Below are 17,572 nucleotides of genomic sequence, written 5' to 3' on the forward strand. Positions count from 1 at the left end.
TTAATAATTATCCTTTATTAGTATTTTATAGGTCCCCACAAAGCAACAGAAAGAAAAAAAAAAAACCAAAAAGGTAAAACCAAACCGACCCCCCCACCAAAAAAATGTTTTAACTCCACGTTTTGTTCTGTTTTGCCCCAAATTCTCGCCGTCAGGATGGCCGAGTGGTCTAAGGCGCCAGACTCAAGGACTCTCCTTCCCTCGGGAATTCTGGTCTCCACATGGAGGCGTGGGTTCAAATCCCACTCCTGACAGCACTGAACTTTTAAAAACCTATTTTAAAAATGCCTCTTTTTTCCTGCTATACTTTCGCTTTTTTCAAATGATAATTCCTTTATAAATCATTATTTCCGTTTTTAAATTGTTACTTCCCTTTTAAAATCATTATTCCCATTTTCAAAGCATTAACCTCCTTCTAATACTTATTTTTCCCTCTCTGATATTACTATTCCTTTTCCAATTATTTTAAAAGCATTCTTCCCCTTTTCTCAAATTATTATTCCGTTTATCGAATGATCCTTTTTCGAATTTCCCCCCTCTTTTCCATATTGTTCCTCTTTTTAAAATTTTTGAAATTGCTCCTTGTAAATAATCCTAATGCAAAATAAACAATTGACTCCTCAATAATGGCCATTAATTAATTTCAGTATTCAACTGCAATTAGTTTAGCAGCTAGCAAACGCCTTTCTTATAAAGGTAATGAAAAAAAAATACAATTAGCATTACTGTTTATTTATTTATGTATTTATTTATTCATTGCTCAGTAACAGAAGGCGCTGGGACAGGAGGAAGGGGATGAGGCACAAAAAAGAGGAGAAAAGGAGTGTTTTGGGAGTTAGGAGATGTCTAAATATTAGTAGATTTTTCCAAAAAATGACTTTTTAGGCAAGTAAAATCTCATTCCCTGACCGGGAATCGAACCCGGGCCGCGGCGGTGAGAGCGCCGAATCCTAACCACTAGACCACCAGGGAACTGCGATAAGCGACTTATCGCTCATAACAAGACCTAAACATAAGATTTTTTTGGGTTGAATTCACTAAAAAAAGAGGTCTCTGTGCATTTTCTCCCTTTTTATTTCTCACTCCCAAATGGTAAAAGCCTCTCAGAACCCTCGGACCAACATTTCTCTGAATTCTCCTTGCAGGAAAATGGAGATGATGGAAATGATGGAAAAAATTATCGAGAAATGATGGAGAAATGAGGGAAAAAATTGTGCAGAAATGAGGGAGAAAATGACAGAGAAATGATGGAGAAACTATGGAGAAATTATCGAGAAAATGATCGAGGAATTATGGAGAAATGATTTAGAAAATGATGGAGGAAATTATGAAGAAATGATGGAGAAAATAATGGAGAAATAATGGAAATGATGGAAAGATGATGGAGAAATTATGGAGAAAATTATGGAGAATATTATCAAGAAATTATAGAGAAAATGATGGAGAAATGACGGAGAAACTATGGAAATTATGAAGAAATTATGGAGAAGCAATGTAAAAAATGCAATTTCCCACCCAAACTCCCTCTCAGCTGCGTACCCCACCTCGGGGGGCTCAGGGGCTCAGCCTGAAGCAGCACCCCCTGCCCAGGCACAGCAGGGGCAGCAGCTCCTCGCCCCCAAACCTCGCCGCGGGGTACGCGAACATCGGCACCTCCCTCTGCACATCGAAAAACGCCACGCGCCCGCCCTCATAGTCCAGGTAGACCCCAACCACCTCGGGGGCCTCAGGGAGGGCGATGGGGACACTGGGGGACGTCAGAGCCTGGCACTGGCTGCCGCACTGCCCCACGGCCCAGATCCCCCGCTCGGGCTTGACGCTGACCCGGCCCTTCCTGGCCACGGAGGCCTTGGCCACGCCGAGGGCCCAGGCCGAGCCCTGGCACACCTGGACCTCCCAGTAGTGGCGGCCGCAGGTGAACCCCTCGTGGGCCAGCACGCATCGGGAGGAGTCGAAGCGTTTGGGGTGCTCGGGGACGGATCTGCGGGCGTCGTCCCAGCGGACGCATCTCCCATCCTCGGACAGGGCCAGGCGGGGATGGGCGGTGTCGGGGTCCAGCGTCAGGCTGACTGCGGAGGGAGGGAGGGAAGGAGGGACGGTTGGGGTCTGGCCCCGCCAGAGATTTGGGGTGGGTTTGTGCCACCTTTGGGATTGGCTTTGTCTCACCTTTGGGGGGACAAATGATTGAGAAAATGATCAAGAAATGATGGAGAAATGATGGAGAAATGATGGAGAAATTACGGAGAAATTATGGAGAAAATTATCGAGAAATGATGGAGAAAATGATGGAGAAAATTATTGAGAAAATGACTGAGAAATGATTGAGAAAATTATTAAGAAAATTATTGAGAAATGATGGAGAAATTATGAAGAAAATTATGGAGAAATTATGGAGAAAATGATCGAGAAATTATGGAGTAAACGATGGAGAAATTATAGAGAAACTATGGAGAAATTATGGAGAAAATTATGGGAAAATTATGGAGAAACTATGGAGAAATTATGGAGAAATTACAGAGTAAATGATGGAGTAAATGACGGAGAAATTATGGGAAAATGAAGCTCTGGAGTGTGGGGGTTTTGCTGGTCATTTGGGGCTGTCCCGGCGCTCCCCCTTTCTGAAGTTTCCATGTGGAAATTTCTGGAATTTCCACCTTTGTGGGGCACTTTCCAAATGTGGTACTGACACAGCGCCCACCCCCCTTTCCCTGCTCCCTCCCTACCTTGGAATTTCTTCAGCATCTCCTTGAGGGTGACATTTTCCTGGGGCGGCCCTGTGGGTTCCTCTGCCAGCTCTGCTGAGGTCTCCACCAACTCTGGGGCGCTCTGCTCCTCCAGCCTGGAAATCAGAAAAAAAATTTTTCCACAAAAATTTGGAATAGTGGGACTGGAGAGGCAGCTGGGAAGGCTTGAAAAACCCTTTCTGACCCAAACCATCCCAAATTTCCATGATTTTATAACTCCCTTCCTGTCAGGTTTTGGCATCTCCAGGAGGTTTTTGGGATCTGCTCCTCCTGGAGAAGTTTCTGACCCAGCCATGACTGAGGAGCCTCTGGATGGTGAAGATTTTTTACCAGTGGAAATTAGGGAATAAAAACAATTTTCCTTGCCCGCTTTCCTCCTTCCCACCCCCAGTCTGGAGGGGACACAATCAGATCTGTTAAGGGTGTAGAATTCTAATTCCCAAAATTCTAATTCCCTCAGAATTTAACCCTTTTAGATCCGGCTCCCTGTTTTTGAGGAGGAAAATCCCATCCCTCCAGAATCAGCCAGGTTTTCACAGATCAGAGAGCAGCCACAGCAGAACTGGAGGTTCCTTCATCCCCTGAAGGTACCTGACCCCAGTCTCCACCATCCTAACTGGACTTGGGTGGTGTCCCAGCCGTCCTGTGTCCATCTCAGGGGGTTTTGGGGTTCCTTCACCCCTCTGAAGGTACCTGACCCCGGTCTCCACCATCCCAACTGGATTTTTGTGGTGTCCCAGCCGTGTCCTGTGTCCGTGCCACACAGGTCAGGGTTTGTTGGGATTTTGGGGTTCCTTCCCAACCCTGAAGGTATACCTGACCCTGATCTCCACCATCCTAACTGGATTTTTGTGGTGTCCCAGTCGTGTCCTGTGTCCATCTCACACAGGTCAGGGGGTCTTGGGGGTTTTGGGGTCCACCAAAGCCAAACAAGAACACATCGGGAATGCACGTGAGGAGCCACAAACCTGCTCAGGATGTCTCTGCTGTCCTGCAGGGGAGAGACAGACACACACACAGACAGACACGCAGACACTCAGACAGACGGACGGACAGGTCAGGGCGGAGCCAGCCCGGGGTGAGCAGCCAGGGAGGGCTCCGGAGTGACCCTGGGGGATTCCGGATCCGCGGGAATGCAGGTGAGGCAGCTCTGATAAGCAGTTGGGTTATCGGCATCATCGCCCCGCCCACGGTTGCGGCTCCTAATTAGCATCTCTGCTCATTTGAATGTTTGGCTGTTTGAATATAGGGGTGTTTGGATGTTTGAATGTTTGGCTGTTTAAATGTATAGGGGTGTTTGAATGATTGGGTGTTTAAATATTTGGATATTTGAAAGTTTGTTTGTTTGAACGTTTGGCTGTTTGAAAATTTGGATATTTGAATATATGGCTGTTCAAATGTTTGGCTGTTTAGCCAAAGGATTTTTTATATCTCCAGGCTGGAGAAGCACAGCCCAGTGGAAGGTGTGTTTGCTGTGGCTCCGGGAGGCCCCTTCCTGCCCAAACCTGGGATTCTGTTTGGGATTTGAGGCCCCTTCCTGCCCAAACCTGGGATTCTCTGGGTTTTCCAAGGCTCGGGATTTGGTGTTTTGGTGGCTCCTCACCTGCAGCAGCTCCCAGGGCGGCTGCCGGCACTTTTCCTCCAGCTCCTGGATCTGCCGTCCCACGGAGGAGATGCGCTCCGAGAGGCGGCCGACGCTCTCCTCCCGCCTGCGCTCGATGTCCCGCTCCAGCTGCGCCAGCCGGGCCAGGAGGAGCCGCTCCTGCCCCTCCAGGAGCTGCTGCAGCTCCCGCACCCGGCACCGGAGCCGCCGCCGCTCCGCCGCCACCCGCTCCTGCCACGGGAACACCGGAGGGGCTGGGACGGGGCTGGGAGGGAGGGAAGCGCCAGCGGGGTGGGCTTGGAAGGGGATTTGTCACCGCCAGGGTTCTTGCAAAGCATGGGGAGTATCCACAGAATTTTAAATAATTTTTTAAATTATATATATATATTTATGTATTAATATTATATTATATTATGTTATGTTATATATAAAATATATATTATATATTTTATATTATATGTATTTTATATACAATATATAAATATATTGTATATTTTTATTTTTATATATGTGTGGGGTTTTGTTTGTTTGTTTTTGGGGGTTTTTGGGGTTTTTTTTTTCTGCCATTTCTAGGCGGGGATCGCTGGCAAAGCGTTTTCCCATGGCCCGTAAACTTTGCACCCAAAAAGGGCTCCGGACCTTTGGACGAGGGAAGGTGCAAAATAAACCCATAAACAGATTAGTCAGTGTTAGAGATCAGGGAAAGGGAAAACAAGGCAAAAAAATAAAAATGCAATTGGGGTGATTCCCGTTTTCTGGGGAATCTGGGGATGTGCCCCACTTGTGAGCACATGGAAAGAGGCAAAACTCCTGGGAAAAATCCAGGTTTGGGTTGGATACCTGAACTCACGGCGGGGAATTTCCTCGCCGTGAGGGCGGCGGCGGGCACAGGTGTGCCCAGGTGTGCCCAGGTGTGCCCAGGTGCGCTCGCAGGGACAAGGGAAGGGTCACCCACCAGCAGCTCCGAGCTCTTCCCTTCCTCCGCCGCCTTCTGCCCCAGCATCTTCTCTCTGCGGTCCCTGAGGATCTGCGCGTGAGCCTGCAATCTCTCCTGAGAGAAGGAAAAACACCAACAGCGGCTCGGTGCCTTTCCCTCCATCCGGGGGAGAAGCACCAACCGCGGCTCGGTGCCTTTTTTTCCATCCGGCGATACCGGGCGCGCGGGGCGGGCGGGAATGGGAGCGGCCGTCACCCAACGGGCGGAAAGCGCAGAAATCCCGACTTTTGCAAGGAAAACCACACTCACCTGGCCTTTCCCTCCTCCCCCTCATCCCTCACCCCCAGGAACACCTGGACATCCCCACCTTGTGCTCCTCCGCCGCCTCCTCGATGGGCACGGCGGCGTGCAGCCGGTGCTCCGGGGAGCGGCGGCACTCGCGGCACACCGGGCTCTGCTCCTCCTCGCAGAACAGCTTCAGCGCCTCGCCGTGCTTCGGGCAGAGCCGCTCCCCGTCGCGGGCCCGGCCGCGGAGGCTGAGGCGCTGCGCGATGCGGATGATGCCGGCCAGCTCCGCGTTGGGTCTCAGGCTGCGCTCCGGGGCCGCCTCCCGGCAGCGCGGGCACGCGAAGCTGTCCCGGCAGCTCCGCCAGCAGCGCTCGATGCACGCCCGGCAGAAGTTGTGCCCGCAGTGGATGGACACGGGCTCCTGGAAGAGCCCGAAGCACAGCGGGCACGAGGCTTCGGCGCGGAGCTCGGCCATGGCCGCGCCGCCGGCACCGGACCGGGTCCGCACCGGTTCCGCCTCGGGTCCGTCCCGGTTCCGCCTCGGGTCCGTCCCGGTTCCGCCTCGGGTCCGCACCGGTTCCGTCCTGGTTCCGTCCCGGTTCCGCCTCGGGTCCGCACCGGTTCCGTCCTGGTTCCGCCCCGGTTCCTCCTCGGGTCCGCCTGGGTTCCGCCTCGGTTCCGTCCCGGTTCCGCCTCGGGTCCGCCCCGGTTCCTCCTCGGGTCCGCACCGGTTCCGCCTCGGTTCCGCCCCGGTTCCTCCTCGGGTCCGCCTGGGTTCCGCCCTTGTTCTGCCTCGGTTCCGCCCCCCCCGGGGCCGCGGCGGCTCCGCTTCCTGCCGGTGTCCCGGGCTGGGAGCGGGAGGGGAGCGGAGCGGAGCGGCTGCGCTGCCGAGATGAGCAGGGCTCGGCGCCGGGCGTGGCCCGGGGCGGTTTGGCGCTGGGGCTGATACCGGGCTTAGCACCGGGCTCGGCACCGGGGCTGATACCGGGCTTAGCACCGGCTGGTTTGGTACTGGGGCTAATACCGGGCTTAGCACCGGGGTTAATACCGGGTTTGACGCCGGCTCGTTTGGGGGTAATACCACGCTTGGCGCCGGAATTGACACCGGGCTTGGCACCGGCTCGTTTGGTACCAGGTCTGATACCGGGCTTGGCACCGGGTCTAATACTGGGATTGGCGCTGGGTCTAATACCGGGTTTGGCACCGAGTCTAATACCGGGTTTGGCACCAGGTTTGACACCAGGTTCATTCATCAATTACCGGCTCGGTTGGAATCCGCCCTCAGCCCCTTTTTCACTCCTTTCTCCCCCAAAAAACACCCAGGGAAAGGGCGAGGCCGCCCCAGGCCTCCCCTCGAAGTCTGAACCAGGAACCAGCCTGGTTTCGCTGCTTTCAATGTATTTATTTTTAATTTACTCCTTGATAAATTTAATTTACATGCGTGTTTAATTTATTGAGTCACTCTTAGTTAATTAATCAAAGGGCAATTAATAATTGGGGCCGTGGGGACAGAGCTTGGAGCAATCCTTGGCTCATCCTTTGCTGCTCATTCCCTATTGTTCAGAATTCCCAAATTCCCCATTTTTCAGCACTCCACCCCTCCCCACCCCTACGTGTGCAGCTACAGCACCTTTATTCAAAAATAATTTTATTGCTCCTTTCACTTCTCCTTTTTCACAGGAAATCACTTCTCTCACGGCTCGGGGCTGACCACAGACTTTCCTATCTTTAATTTTATTTTTAACTTTCCTTTTTTTTACGTAGCCCCCCCAGACAAGTGCAGAAGCCACCGGAACTCGGGGCTGGTACCGAAGCGATGATTTTTTTTTTTCCCTTTTTTTAATTGAGGAAATCGGTCAAAAACTCACCCGCCGTTAATTCTGTGAGAGAGTTTTTGGGGGGTTGTGGGTTTTCCGGTGCTCGGAACATTCAGACTGAAACCTGGGGGGCGGCTTGGTGCTGAACACTTTTTTTTTTTTTTTTTTTTTTTTTTTTTTTTTTTTTTTTCTTAATCTGGGTCCAAGGTTGATTTATCGGGGGGTGAGTCCTGCAAAGAGTTGGGATGGATCAGGATCCCCTTTCCAAGCGATTTCCCTCCTTGATTATCCGTGAAATCCGTGATTATCCGGGTGCGATCACGGTGAATTCTCGGGCTCAAGAGCGAGCTGGAGGCTCGGGTTTAACCGGCAAGGAGAGATTTCCTCACTGCCAGAGGAAAATAAAATCACTAATCCAAGTTTTTCAGCAGGATTTTGCCCAATTTCTTCTAGGTGTGAGTAAATCCAGGGATGGGATCAACCTGCCTCCTTTTGTCGCCGTTTCGGAGGAAAAACCTCAATAAAAATTCTCTAAAATCTGAATTTAAATTTATTTTTAAAAAAATGCAAGGACAAGGGTGGGAAGTTCCCGCCTGATGAATGCAGGTCCCTCCATCCTCAGGCCCAGGATTTTGGGGCCAAATCAGGAAGATTTTGGCCACTGCCTACCCTCCATCCTCAGGATTTTGGGCTCAATCAGGAGGATTTTTGCCACTTCCCACCCTCCATCCTCAACTCACACGGGGGCAGGATTTTGGGGCCGAGTCAGGAGGATTTTGGCCACCTCCCACCCTCCATCCTCAGCCCCACCTCGGGCAGGTTTTTGGGGCCAAAAGAGCGTATTTTGGCCACCTCCCACCCTCCATCCCCAGCCCCTCCGAAGGCAGGATTTCGGGCCAAATCAGGCGGATTTTTGCCACCTCCCACCCTCCATCCCCATCCCCACCAGGGACAGGAAGGCGCCGCCTCCCCCGGAGCGCGGGGAAACCGAAAGCGGCGGCGGCTCCGGGCAGCCATGGACGAGCTGCCGGGCGAGGCCTCCTGCCCCATCTGCCGGGAATATTTCCGCGACCCCGTGTCCATCCACTGCGGGCACCACTTCTGCCGGGCGTGCATCGAGCGCTGCTGGGAGTGGCCCACGGGCGGGTTCGCGTGCCCGCGCTGCCGGGACACGGCCCCGCGGCGGAGCCTCCGCCCGAGCCGCGAGCTGCAGCGGGTGCTGGAGCTGGCCCGGCGCCTGAGCCGCGGGGAGGCGCTGGCAGCCGAGGAGGAGGAGGAGGAGGAGGAGGAAGGCTGCCGGAGGCACCGGGAGCCGCTGGAGGCTTTCTGCAAGGAGGACGCGGCTCTGCTGTGCGCGATCTGCCGCGAGTCGCGGGCGCACCGAGCGCACACGGTGCTGCCGCTGCCGGAGGCGGTGCGGGAGTTCGAGGTAATCGCCGTTTCCACCCAAAAATGTCCCCCCGGGCCCCCAGACCCTTTAGGGGATCGGGACACGCTCAGCTGCTTCTGCTCTCTCTGTTCTCCGCCGAGCCTGGAGCGATCGGGGTCTTCATCCCCCTCATCCTCCTCCTCCGTGCCGCGGAATTCCGGCCGCTGTCCCGCTCCAGCGCCCAGCGGGCACCAGATCCCTAAATCTGCAGGAATATGGGCAAAAAGAGCGAGATTTTTTTACTGGAGCCCACCCCTAAATCTGCAGGAATGTGGGCAAAAAGAGCGGGACAATTTTCCTGCAGACCATCCCTAAATCTGCAGGAATATGGGCAAAAAGAGCGGGATTTTTTTTTTTTTTCCTGGAAATGGGAGGAGAAACGGAGTTACCAGCACTCCAACCCCCTTCCCAAAAAACGGGATTTTTATATTTTTCCTTCCCTCAGGAACAAATCCAGGCCGGGCTGCAGACCCTGAAGGACGACAGGGACAAACTCCTGGAGCTCCGGGAGGCTGAAATGAGGAGAAACTGGGAGTGTTTGGTAAATGCTGTGGAGCGGACGGGCGTGATTTATTAAAAATATGGATATTGATCTGGTACCCATATCCAAGTATGACAGACAAAGCCTCTCTGACAGTTTAAAGTTAGAAAGTGAATTTCAGGATAGTTCTCAAATTCACACCGCGATTTACAGGTGATTCCAGAGCCCTTTTATCTATACAAGTATTGAATACCCAAAATAAAATTACATATTCATAACTTTGGTACATCCCAGTCCCCGCTTTGTATGGCAATTAGTTCAAAAGCTAATTAAGCATGTGTAGTTTGTTCCTCAAAATGACTCGGTGGTCCCTTTCATGGGGAAGGGTCCGAAAAAGAGGAAATAAATGAAGTCTTCCACCTTCTGACCCTTCTACCTTTTCAATGCAAATGTGACAATTGAACCCATTGGCAGAACTCCCATTCCCCATCTTCAAACGGTTTCAGAACAGAGGAGGCCACAATTGTATAATGTTCCTAAAAACAATTGTGTTATGTTCCTAAAAACCATTTATCAGTTTCTATATTCTTCATTACAAACCCAGCTAACGAAACATTATGTTGACAAGCAATCAATTATTAGTTAACTACTAACTCTTAACTCCATCATTTATTTTGATTAACTCCAATAAAGCTTATCTCTCTAACTAAGATCTCAGCTCGTATAAAATCCCTAAATCCTTTAAAATTTACATTTTAGGCGGGGGTGTCTCCTGATGGACTCCCGACAGAGGAGGCCTACAATTGTCTTGTGTTCCTAAAAACAATTGTCTCGTGTTCCTAAAAACCATTTCTATATTCTTCATTATAAACCAGCTAACCAAGCAATCAATTAATTACAAACCCAACTAAGCAAACATTGTGTCGACAAGCAATCAATTATTAGTTAGCTACTAACTCTTAACCTCATCATTTATTTTGATTAACTCCAATAAATCTTATCTCTAACTAAAACCTCAGCTCCTATAAAATCCCTAAATCCGTTAAATTTTATGTCTCGGGCAGGGGTGTGTCCCGATGGGTTTAGAGGCGGGCGGCCGTTCCTGGGGCTGGGGTCTCTGCGCAGGGAGGGGTTTTGACTAAAAATCCAAATCTCCTTTGCCCGTGCGCGGCACCCGGCAGGCGCGGACCGAGGCGGAGCGGCAGCGCCTCCTGTCGCATTTCCAGGGGCTGCGCCGGTGCCTGGAGGAGCTTTGGCGGCGCCTCCTGGCGCGGCTGCGGCGCCTGCAGAGCGACCTCGGGCGGGCGCACGAGGAGGCGGTGACGGCGCTGACCCAGGAGATCTCCCGGCTCGAGAGCCGCGCCCTGGAGCTGCGGCGGCGGCCGGCGCGCCCCTTCCTGCAGGTGACAGCGGCGCCGGGGGCTCGGCTGGCGCGGGGACCCCGAGATGAGCGGGAAAGGCTCTTGGAAAAGCTGGGAAGTCTCTTTTCTCACAGAAAGTTTCTTGTCCCGAGAAAAGCCGGAAAGTCTCTTAGAAAAGTCGGAAAGTCTCTTTTCCCAAAGTTTCTTTTTCCTGAGAAAAGTCGGAAAGTCTCCTTTCCCAGAGAAAGTTTCTTGTCCCGGGAAAAGTCGGAAAGTCTCTTAGAAAAGTTGGAAAGTCTCTTTTCCCGAAGTTTCTTTTCCTGAGAAAAGTCGGAAAGTCTCCTTTCCCAGAGAAAGTTTCTTGTCCCGGGAAAAGTCGGAAAGTCTCTTAGAAAAGTTGGAAAGTCTCTTTTCTCAGAGAAAGTTTCTTGTCTTGAGAAAAGCTGGGAAGTCTCCTTTCCCAGAGAAAGTTTCTTGTCCCGAGAAAAGCCGGAAAGTCTCTTAGAAAAGTCGGAAAGTCTCTTTTCCCGAAGTTTCTTTTCCTGAGAAAAGTCGGAAAGTCTCCTTTCCCAGAGAAAGTTTCTTGTCCTGAGAAAAGTCAAAAAGTCTCTTTTCTTAGTGAAAGCTTCTTGTCCCCAGAAAAGTTGGGAAGCCTCTTAGAAAAGCTGGAAAGTCTCTTTTCCCAGAGAAAGTTTCTTGTCCTGAGAAAAGTTGAGAAGCCTCTTAGAAAAATTGGAAAGTCTCTTTTCCCAGAGAAAATTTCTTGTCCTGGGAAAAGTTGGAAAGTCTCTTAGAAAAATTGGAAAGTCTCTTTTCCCAGAGAAAGTTTCTTGTCCCGAGAAAAGTTGGAAAGTCTCTTTTCCCAGCCAAGAAGGAGTCAGAGCTCTTCATTTATCATTCTCAATTTTATCTTTTTTTTTTTTTTTTTTTTTTTTATTGTATCTTATCTATAAATTTTTTTCTCCTGTCCAGACAAGGTCCACTCAGCAGAACAGTCAGAGGCACTCTGCCTGCACCCAGGGTGGAGTTGTCTTTTTATAGAAACAACTACAATATTTACATATGCGCTATTTAAAACGACAATATTTAAATTACCTACAATATTAAAATTAAAAATAATACGGTATTAAAATTAAATAAAAATTAAATAGACAGTGAGCTCCTACTCTAAACCAAACCAAAAGTGCCAACATCACAGCAGACGATGGAGGCCAAGAAGAAGAAGGAGGAGGAAGGCTGGCCCAGATCCCTCCATTTTGCCCCCTGAACCCCCATTCTAAAAACCCCAAAAATCTACTTTTTCACGTGATTCCGAGTGATTCACCGTGCCCTGTGTCCCTTCTGTCCCCTCCAGGACATCAGCAGCACCTTGAGCAGGTAAGGGCGGGGCTTCCTGAGCACCAAAATATTCGGGTTTGTGCCCAAATCCCTGTTTTGGCCTCATTTGGAGACCAAAATATTCAGGTTTGTGCCCAAATCTGTGGGTGTGCACAGGGAATTCTCTCCGGGGTGGATCCTCAACCTCTTTTTTCCATCCTTTTCCAGCCTCAGAAATGAAAATTTCCAGCTGCCCCCGTCGCCTCTTCCAGATTTGGAAAATAAAATTCAACGTTTCAGGGAGGAAAATGTTCCCCTGGAGGAGACACTGAGGAGATTCCAAGGTATTGGAGCAGGCTGGGGGATGAAGAGATTAATTTAATTGATTTTATTAAATTAAATTAAATTAATAAAATTTAATTTAATTAAAAATTAATTTATATTAAATTTGCATTATACATTTAATAATTAAATTTTAAAATTTATGGTAAGTTTATTCTATAATTAATATGCATATGTGCATCCATAAATTATATTTGTGTACTTAAAGCACATGCAGTAACTTATTGTGATTATTTTAACTGCAATTATTTTAACTGCAATTAGGTTTTTATTGCAATAAAACGTTGTAATTCTCAGCATGGCTGAGCAGCCTCCCCAAATTCCCATTCCCACTTTTTCCCGTATTTTTCAATCAGTCCACATCTCCCCTTTCTCCCCTTTTTTTCAGACATCCTGGCCTTCGAGCTGCCCGAGAGAAGTGAGTCCTGGGGTGGGGGAAAATGAGGGGAAAATGAGGGGAAAATAAGGGGGAAATGAGGAGAAAATGAAGAGAAATGAGGGGAAAATCAGGGGAAAAGGAAATGAGAAATGAGGAGAAAATGATGGGAAATGAGGGGAAAATGATGGGAAATGAGGGGGAAATTAGGGGAAATAATGAAGGGAAAATGAGGAGGAAATGAGGGGGAAATGAGGAGAAAATGAGGAGAAAATGAGGGAAAGTGATGGGAAATGAGGGGAAAAGCCCCGCGGGGAAGGCAGGACCCACGGAATCCCCTCTGCCGCAGTGACGGTGACGCTGGACCCCAGCACTGCCCACCCCCAGCTCCTCGTGGCGCCCGACGGGAGCAGCGTCAGCTGGGAAAGAGCCCAGGACCCTCCCGGGGACGGACCCCAACCCGAGCCCGGCACCGACCCTTCCGTGCTGGGCCGCGAGGGCGTCACGGGCGGGAGGCGCTGCTGGGACGTGTGGGTGGCACCAGAGGGGTCCTGGGCGCTGGGGGTGGCCAGGGAGACCCCCGGGAATGGGAGAGAGACCCCCAGGAATGGGGCAGAGACCCCCGGGAATGGGGCAGAGACCCTCGGGAGTGGGGCAGAGACCCTCGGGAGTGGAGCAGGGATGCCCGGGAGTGGGACAGAGACCCCCGGGAATGGGGCAGAGACACTCGGGAATGGGGCAGGGATGCCCGGGAGTGGAAGAGAGACCCTCGGGATTGGGGCAGAGACCCCCGGGAGTGGGGCAGACGCCTGTTGGAATGGGGCAGAGACCCCCGAGAGTGGGGCAGAGACCCCCGGGAATGGGGCAGAGACCCCCGGGAGTGGGGCAGACGCCTTTGGGAATGGGGCAGAGACACCCGGGAGTGGGGCAGAGACCCCCGGGAGTGGGGCAGAGACCCCCGGGAGTGGGACAGAGACCCCTGGGGGCTCCGAGTGGGAGCTCTGGTCCATGGGGCTCTGCCAGGGCCAGTTCTGGGCTCTCACCTCCCTGGAGCGCGTCCCGCTGTTCCTCGCCCGGGTGCCCAGCAGGGTGAGGGTGGCCCTGGACTACGAGAGGGGCCAGGTGGCGTTTTTCGATGCCGACGAGAGGAGTTTGATCTTCGCCTTCCCGGCGGCCTCGTTCCAGGGGCAGAGCGTCCGCCCCTGGTTCCTGGTGTGGGGAGAGGGCGCCCGGCTCACCCTGTGCCCCTGAGCGCCCCCAAATCCCGGGGTTTTCTCACCATTCCCGGCTCTCCCGGGGATTTGTAGCTGCTGGAGTCGCTGAGCATCCCTCGGGGTCGCTGTCCTGAGGTGTCACCCCCAAATCTGGGGGCTGAAAACGGAACTACCTCTGTCCCACCCCATCCTGCGCCACCCCAATCCCTTTTCTGTCCTCCCCTCTGGCTTTGGATGAATTAAAAACCCAAAATTTGCATGTTTCAACTTCTCTGTCTGGTGTTTGCTGCCTCTGGGTGTTTCATTTAATTTTGCTTAATTACACCCCATTTGTTTAACTAAACCCCATTTGTTTAATTAAATCTCATTTGCTAATTTGTTTAGTAATTTAATTTGTTTAATTAAACCTCATTTGTGTTTGTGACCTGCAAGAACCACAAGCCCAGGGACTGTCCCTGTCCCTTTTCCCTGGAGGCCACGTCCCACTGCTGGCACTCAGGGAGGACACAGAGGGGGAAATCACAATTTAAAAATTATTATTAATTATTATTTTTATTATTAACTATATAAAACATGGAATCCACAGACCTGGTCATCACAGGGACATTTTTCAGAAAGAAAAGACCAACTCCACCATTACATTAAAAAATGTAACTTTAGAGTCCTTGGTTTGAAGGTGGGATTGTCTACAGCCAGACAGGCAAGACTTGGAAAAATTGGCCTTTCCATTCCAATTTCTCCCATTTACCCCTTCTTCCAAATTATTCTGACCCACAGTCCCTTCTCCACAGATTCTTCCCTGTTTAGTGCCTCATTGTCCCCTAAAATTAACCCTAATCTTAAACCTAACCCTAACCCTAACATAACCTTAACCCTAAACCGAACCTTAACCCTACTCCTAACGCCAGCCTAACCCTAAACCTAACCTAACCCTGATACTAACTGTAACCCTAACCAAAACCTAACCCTATAGCTAAGCTGAAGCCTACCCATAACCCAAATCCAAACCCAAATCCAAACCCTAACCCTAACCTAACCCTAATCTTAACTCTAACCTTAACCCTAACCCGAAACCTAACACTAACACTAACCCTAACACTAACTGTAACCCAAACCCAAACCCACACGATTCTCTGTGAAAGTCGTGGGGACATTTCCCCTCAGGGCCACACGCGCAGCCGTGACCGGGCCCCCACCACCCAGAGCCAGGGCCGGAGCCTCTCCCCGCCGAAGGCCGCCCGGGAGAAGACGAAGAGCAGCGCCCCGTCCTCGGCATCCAGGAAGGCCACGGAGCCGCCGTGGCAGTCCAGGTGCACGCTGACCCTGCGCGGCAGCCACCGCGGCGCCACCGGGGTCGCCCTGCGCGCCGTCAGCGCCCGCAGCTGCGCGCCCCACTTCTCCAGGGCCCAGATCCCGCCCTGCGGGCCCAGGCTCAGCCGCCCCTTCCTGGGCACCGAGTCCCGCGCCACGCCCACGGCCCAGTCGCCGCCGTCGCCCACGTCCACGTGCCAGCAGTGGCGCCCGGACACGAAGCCCTGGCAGCCCAGCACGAAGGGCCAGTGGTCGAAGCGCTCGGGGCAGTCCGGGAGCTGGCGGGGCGAGGATCCGCGCCAAACGCTCTTCCCGTCCTCGGAGAGAACCAGCTCGGGGTGCGCCGTGTCGGGGTCCAGGGTCACGCTGGCTGTGGGACAGAGCTGGGTCAGTGTTGTACTGTTAATTGGCATGTTAATTGGATGTTAATTTGTAATTTTGTAAGGGTTTTCCTCCCCCTGCCCTTAGACCAAATGCTCTTCCCGTCCTCAGAGAGAACCAGCTCGGGGTGCGCCGTGTCGGGGTCCAGGGTCACGCTGGCTGTGGGGACAGAGCAGGGGTCAATGTTCAAGTGTATTTTCTTAATTTGGAATGAATAATTTGTAATTTTGTAGTGTTATTTGGCATGTCAATTTGTAGTTTTGTAATCCTTCTGTGTTTTCATCCTGCTATCTTTAGACCAAATGCTCTTCCTGTCCTCCGACAGCGCCAGCTCGGGGTGCGCCGTGTCGGGGTCCAGGATGGGAGAAGGGCAGCTCAGCTCCTCCAGCTCTCCCAAAATACAATTTAAATCTGTTTTTGTTCCCCCCCTGGGTACCTTGGAGCTTCCTCAGGGTTTCCTTCAGGGCGCTGCTCCTCCACGAGAAGTGACAAACTCGCTCTTCCAGCCCCGGAGCCGCGTCCAGGGGCAGCTGGAAAGTCACTTTCCCACACCTGGAATTAGAAATAAATTAAAACAAAACTGACAAAACCCCCCCCGACACTTCTCAGGAGCCGCCAGCAATGAGGGCTGGTGCTGCTGGGATCTTGGGATTTAATTTCCCCCCTTTCCCTTGGGAATCCAGGAGATCAAAGGCCAAATTTCCCTGTTGGATTCATTTCCTTTTCTAAACCTAAATTTTCTTTTTTTCTAAACCTAAAATTTTCTAAACCTAAATTATTTCTAAACCTAATTTTTTTCTAATTTTTTTTCTAAATTTTTTATGAGGAAGGAAGAAATTTTTGGGGGGAATTTTGGGCCAGAGTGAAGAGCCAAGCATTTTAAATTATTTTGAGGTTTTTGAGACCAAATCCCAGCGGATCAGCACATCCCAAAAGGAGCCGAGCTCTGAGTTCTCTCCTCCATTCCTCCGGGGAAAACTCGTGGAAAAGATTTTCCAGGGAGAAGAAACCACAAACCTGCTGATGGAGCTCTTCACATCCTGGGGGAAGAGAGAAACGAGAGGCAGCTCAGCCTGAGATCCCTCAAAATCACAGAAAATGGAATTATTTGGGAATTCCGGGAACCGCCAGCCCTCCCAGGGGGGTTTAATTCCCTTTTCCCCCAGATTTTCCCTCAGAACGGGAGAATTCCCTCACCTGCTTCTGGTTCTTCTCCTCCTGCCCCTGTTCTGGGGTTCCCTGGTGGGAAATCTCCGGGGTTTTTTTCGCCTGCCTCTTCTCCAGCTCATTTTTCAGATCTTGCAGCTGTGGGAGCAAGAGGAGCTCAGTTTGGGCAGAATTTGACAGAATTTGGGCAGCAGGGCTTCTAAATTGCAAAAATAAGGAAAAACGGGGTGGGAAATACCACCAAGAACTCATGGAAAGGAATTTCCCATGGGGAAAAAAACCTGGAGTCTAACCCCGATTCAAATCCCTGTAGATCCCTGCCCAAATTCTGTCAAATTCTGCCCAAATCGGGACAAATTCTGCCCAGATCATCGTTTTTCCTCCAAAGGAGCATTCCCAAGCTCAGATTCTCCCCAGATGTCCCCAGGGTCAGCAGGTGGCACCTACCAGGTCCTCCAGGGCCGCTCTCCTTCCTCGGAGTCTTCCTCCCCCGGCTCACGAAGCCGAATCCCGGCTGGAATTCCCTCCCTGAGGATCCGGACCCAGCCGGGTTTGGTCCTTCCCGGTTCTCCCTCCCTGTCCCGGGTGGATCCGTGCCACGCCTCGGGTGCCCCTCCGGCTCTCCCGGCTTCTCCTCATCAGAATTCCAGGTTTTCATCCCTCGAGCTGCTCCGCCCCGCTCCTTCTGCACCCAAATCATCCCCAAAAAAACGGGATCCAGGTGGGTGAAGAGCTCCTGCACCCAAATCATCCCCAAAAAACCTGGAGAAACGGGATCCAGGTGGGCGTGGAGCTCCTGGGGCT

General features: G+C 51.5%; 3 protein-coding genes and 2 non-coding genes across 5 annotated transcripts; 2 read left to right on the top strand and 3 right to left on the bottom strand.

Moving 5' to 3' along the window:
- The first annotated feature begins 150 nt into the window (after positions 1 to 150).
- Positions 151 to 254, top strand: TRNAL-CAA (transfer RNA leucine (anticodon CAA)). Its single transcript has 2 exons — positions 151 to 188; positions 209 to 254. It is a non-coding gene; the product is annotated as a tRNA-Leu (tRNA).
- A 646-nt stretch (positions 255 to 900) lies between these two features.
- Positions 901 to 972, bottom strand: TRNAE-CUC (transfer RNA glutamic acid (anticodon CUC)). The gene has a single exon. It is a non-coding gene; the product is annotated as a tRNA-Glu (tRNA).
- A 134-nt stretch (positions 973 to 1,106) lies between these two features.
- LOC131570174 (E3 ubiquitin-protein ligase TRIM39-like) lies at positions 1,107 to 6,047 on the bottom strand. The gene is made up of 6 exons (XM_058822519.1): positions 5,652 to 6,047; positions 5,303 to 5,398; positions 4,348 to 4,578; positions 3,713 to 3,735; positions 2,724 to 2,839; positions 1,107 to 2,069 (listed from the first exon to the last, which is right to left on the bottom strand). The coding sequence occupies exons 1-6, from the start codon at positions 6,045 to 6,047 to the stop codon at positions 1,555 to 1,557; spliced, it is 1,377 nt and encodes a 458-aa protein (XP_058678502.1). The 3' UTR covers positions 1,107 to 1,554.
- LOC131570175 (E3 ubiquitin-protein ligase TRIM7-like) lies at positions 6,046 to 15,085 on the top strand. Its single transcript, XM_058822520.1, has 9 exons — positions 6,046 to 6,336; positions 8,339 to 8,818; positions 9,264 to 9,359; positions 10,481 to 10,702; positions 12,015 to 12,037; positions 12,206 to 12,321; positions 12,708 to 12,737; positions 13,045 to 13,267; positions 13,646 to 15,085. Exons 1-9 carry the CDS (start codon positions 6,046 to 6,048, stop codon positions 13,944 to 13,946), a joined length of 1,782 nt encoding a protein of 593 aa, XP_058678503.1. The 3' UTR covers positions 13,947 to 15,085.
- On the bottom strand, positions 14,135 to 17,426 carry LOC131570176 (E3 ubiquitin-protein ligase TRIM39-like). The gene is made up of 5 exons (XM_058822521.1): positions 17,268 to 17,426; positions 16,799 to 16,906; positions 16,619 to 16,641; positions 16,038 to 16,153; positions 14,135 to 15,590 (listed from the first exon to the last, which is right to left on the bottom strand). The coding sequence occupies exons 1-5, from the start codon at positions 17,424 to 17,426 to the stop codon at positions 15,070 to 15,072; spliced, it is 927 nt and encodes a 308-aa protein (XP_058678504.1). The 3' UTR covers positions 14,135 to 15,069.
- Between the last annotated feature and the right edge of the window lie 146 nt (positions 17,427 to 17,572).

The sequence above is a fragment of the Ammospiza caudacuta genome, chromosome 33 (genome assembly GCF_027887145.1).
Source record: "Ammospiza caudacuta isolate bAmmCau1 chromosome 33, bAmmCau1.pri, whole genome shotgun sequence".
NCBI classification, from domain to species: domain Eukaryota; kingdom Metazoa; phylum Chordata; class Aves; order Passeriformes; family Passerellidae; genus Ammospiza; species Ammospiza caudacuta.

What these genes read in the sequence shown, in the direction of transcription:
- LOC131570174 (XM_058822519.1), bottom strand. Translation starts at nt 6,047, where the DNA reads ATGGCCGAGCTCCGCGCCGAAGCCTCGTGCCCGCTGTGCTTCGGGCTC. An exon ending in AGGCGGCGGAGGAGCACAAG is followed by an intron (nt 5,399 to 5,651) that starts GTGGGGATGTCC and finishes TCCTTCTCTCAG; the next exon opens with GAGAGATTGCAGGCTCACGC. An exon ending in AGCAGAGACATCCTGAGCAG is followed by an intron (nt 2,840 to 3,712) that starts GTTTGTGGCTCC and finishes TCTGATTTCCAG; the next exon opens with GCTGGAGGAGCAGAGCGCCC.
- LOC131570176 (XM_058822521.1), bottom strand. Translation starts at nt 17,426, where the DNA reads ATGAAAACCTGGAATTCTGATGAGGAGAAGCCGGGAGAGCCGGAGGGG. An exon ending in TCCAGCCGGGATTCGGCTTC is followed by an intron (nt 16,907 to 17,267) that starts GTGAGCCGGGGG and finishes TTGCTCCCACAG; the next exon opens with CTGCAAGATCTGAAAAATGA. An exon ending in AGGAGAAGAACCAGAAGCAG is followed by an intron (nt 16,642 to 16,798) that starts GTGAGGGAATTC and finishes CTCTTCCCCCAG; the next exon opens with GATGTGAAGAGCTCCATCAG.
- LOC131570175 (XM_058822520.1), top strand. Translation starts at nt 6,046, where the DNA reads ATGGCCGCGCCGCCGGCACCGGACCGGGTCCGCACCGGTTCCGCCTCG. An exon ending in CCGCCCCGGTTCCTCCTCGG is followed by an intron (nt 6,337 to 8,338) that starts GTCCGCCTGGGT and finishes CATCCCCACCAG; the next exon opens with GGACAGGAAGGCGCCGCCTC. An exon ending in ATCAGCAGCACCTTGAGCAG is followed by an intron (nt 12,038 to 12,205) that starts GTAAGGGCGGGG and finishes ATCCTTTTCCAG; the next exon opens with CCTCAGAAATGAAAATTTCC.